This window comes from Mustela nigripes, chromosome 11 (genome assembly GCF_022355385.1).
Source record: "Mustela nigripes isolate SB6536 chromosome 11, MUSNIG.SB6536, whole genome shotgun sequence".
NCBI lineage: Eukaryota > Metazoa > Chordata > Mammalia > Carnivora > Mustelidae > Mustela > Mustela nigripes.
This window is the reverse complement of record NC_081567.1, coordinates 15,421,054-15,424,052: the sequence shown is the minus strand read 5'-3', so window position 1 is coordinate 15,424,052 and position 2,999 is coordinate 15,421,054. Positions and strand designations below refer to the sequence as shown.

Genomic DNA, 2,999 nt, shown 5'->3' with positions numbered 1-2,999 from the left:
AAAAAAAAAAAGACTCAGGAAAAAAAAAAAACCTCAGAAAGTTAAGTAGAAGTTAGTGTTCGGTTTCAAACCTACAGAATGAATAGCTACAGACCCCCTTTCTAAAAATGTATGTTTCTCATTTTTCTTTTATATATTCAGATTAAATATAAAAATTTATTTTTCTTTTATATATTAAATTAATATTATGTACATCAGTTCTGATCAAAGCTAGAGGCATCCTGTTGGATTATAGTCCTGCAAAAGCATTTATATAGAGATAAATAATGTAACATATTTGAAGCATTCAATAAAAACATATTTTTAGAACAACTTCATGCCAGTTTCTGTGCTAGTACAGAGGACAGAACAGTGAACCAGGCAGAAATTAGCCCTGCACTATCATGTAGCTTTCTAGTGACCTACTTTGATACAGAGCTTATACGGGTCTCACTAAGCTTTCTTCTTTTTCCTGCAAGTAATCAGATTTTTCAGATTGAAATAATATACTTAACAGTAGACACATGTCAAGCTTGAGACTACCCAGTATCTTTGGAATATTCTTTTTATATTTGGGGATTTTGTCCAAGATAGAATTCCTGCCTCCTTAAGGTAGAACTCAATTTCCCAGGCTTTCTTGAATCTAAAGAGTAGGCAAAGACCTAGCTATTGTAAACTGGGGAGCACATGATTCTCTGATTCAGAAGACATCAATTCAAAGATGCAAGCTTCATGAAGAATCCACTTTCCAGAAGATGTTAGGGTAGAAGGATCCGGCTTTCCAGAGCACCATGGTGAAGTTTTTGGCATCCGGAGTCTAACAGTACAAATTGTGGTGGTGTCTCATAGCAGCTGGCCCACAGAATTATTTGTTTCTGGCTGCACAGATTACTGGCCTCTCTGGCCATACCAGAGACACTGTGAGCTACCTAAGATTTTCAATTGCTTATCTTTTTAAAACCAATTAGACTAAGTTCTGTTCTTTGCGAAGAACTGTGACTAATACATATACTGAACTACTGTTTTATGCCAGAACCTAAGGTGCATATTCCTGTTACTTTACTTAAATTTCATAAGCTGCATTTAAGGTATAAATTATTATACATTGTACAGATGAAAAAACTGAGATTCAAAAGCCACTTAATTCATTTTACGCATAGTCACTAAAGACCAACTGTGCGTCAGCCACTGGGAATAGAGTATTAGAGGAAATAGCTCCCTGCAACTATAAAAAGAATGGCATATTGGTTTTTTTAAGCATCTCTTACCAAATAAGAGGGACCAGATATCAGCTGTCTAGAGAGAAGGACCTCATGCCTAGTAAGGCCTCACTTTAAATATAGAAAACCCCTAAAAATAGCCACCCATGTTAGAGACTCAACAGGTGATTGGCCCCAAAAGAGGGAGGAGAATCTAGGCCTCCCTGAAGGAGAGCAAAAGGACAGTGCAGTTTCCAGCTTCTCTCATGACCACAATGGCTCTGCCTCTGAGGTCCTTGAGTCGGGGCTTTGCAAGTGCAGCAAAGGGGGACCACGGAGGGGCAGGAGGTGAGTTTGGCTGAGACCTGATCCTGTGGCTTGCCTACCTGTACCCCTCTCCCACCTCTGGCCTTCCAGGGCCCAATGACACCTCCACAGACGAACGCTCCCGCTCTGACCTTCAGAGGCCCTGGCCTCCCACTTCTCTCTCATCTCGGCTTCCCCTCTCCTTCTGTAGCCAACACCTGGCGTTTCCTGACCTTTGTTCTGGCATTGCCAAGCGTGGCCCTCTGCACCCTCAACTCCTGGCTCCACGCACGCCACCAGGAACGCCCTAAGTTCATCCCCTATCGCCACCTCCGTATCCGCACCAAGGTACGCTGGTCTGAGGCCTCTGCCCCAGGGTGGGAGCGAGGGTCAGGTGGGCAAAGGGTGCTGGGGTGGGGGTGAGGGACAGACGCAGAACCCCTCGGCCTGGACCGCGCTGACAATCCGCTCTCCCTCTCTTCACAGCCCTACTCCTGGGGAGACGGCAACCACACTCTTTTCCACAATCCCCACGTCAACCCTCTGCCCACTGGCTATGAACAGCCCTGAGACCCTGGGAGATGCCACCAGGTGCAATAAAGGTGGAAGCTATGTGTCCGCAGCCTCCTTGGGACAGGGTGGGGGGGGTGTGTGTGCGTCAGAATAGCTCCCCTGGGTGCAGATGTACAGTGCAGTCTGTGCTCTCCTTGTTCTTCCCAAGGCCATGATTTGGGAGGTGCTGGAGGGATGTCCTCAGTGACTAGGTGGGAGACCCCCCTCCACTGCTTTTCACTCACCTATTAATAACTAGGGCTCTGGGCTGTGAAGGTCTTTCACATAACACTGAATCGTCACAGTATCTCTGGGAGCAAGATGTAATTTTGATTCCCCTTCTCTAGAGGAGGAACTGAGATTCTTAGAGATTAAATTACTTAAATGAGGCCCCTGCTCAGAGGCCCTCTGGGAACTCCGGGCTGCAGATCAGTTTTTGCCTGACACACACTGACAGTATCTGTGAATTATGGCTTTCTGGAGACAACCCTGATTCCAAACAGGATCTACAGCCCTATGCATGAGGCATCATGACCTAATTTTGGATTTGGAATATTTCAGCCATTCTCTATGACCACTCATAATGTGTCTTCTGATTGGTCTGGGACATCAGACGTTCCTTTTTGGAAGTCTTTGGGGACCTCCTTCAAGAGGGGTAATGGTTCAAACAAGTTCAGGACATTTCACCCCACTCCTAGGACAGTCTGCTCATTTGCCATTACCAAGGATCCTGAAGCCTGTGTTGAACCCCATGAGCAAAACACACATAGAGTTCTTCCTTTGGTTTCTCCCCTGATACTACTCATAGCACCACTTAAAAAAAATTATCTCCTGCCTCAGTCACCTAAAAAAGTGAGAGAATGTTTTCTAGGCCCACAAAGAGGTTACCCCAATTCTCCCTAGAACAGGACTCAGGTCCCTGAATTAGAGCTCTTTCATATAAGAAGAATGTGTTATAAACAT

General features: G+C 45.0%; 1 protein-coding gene across 1 annotated transcript; it reads left to right on the top strand.

Moving 5' to 3' along the window:
* The first annotated feature begins 1,430 nt into the window (after positions 1-1,430).
* LOC132027173 (cytochrome c oxidase subunit 6A2, mitochondrial) lies at positions 1,431-2,098 on the top strand. The gene is made up of 3 exons (XM_059415942.1): positions 1,431-1,526; positions 1,696-1,832; positions 1,971-2,098. The coding sequence occupies exons 1-3, from the start codon at positions 1,445-1,447 to the stop codon at positions 2,052-2,054; spliced, it is 303 nt and encodes a 100-aa protein (XP_059271925.1). The 5' UTR covers positions 1,431-1,444; the 3' UTR covers positions 2,055-2,098.
* Positions 2,099-2,999: the final 901 nt, after the last annotated feature.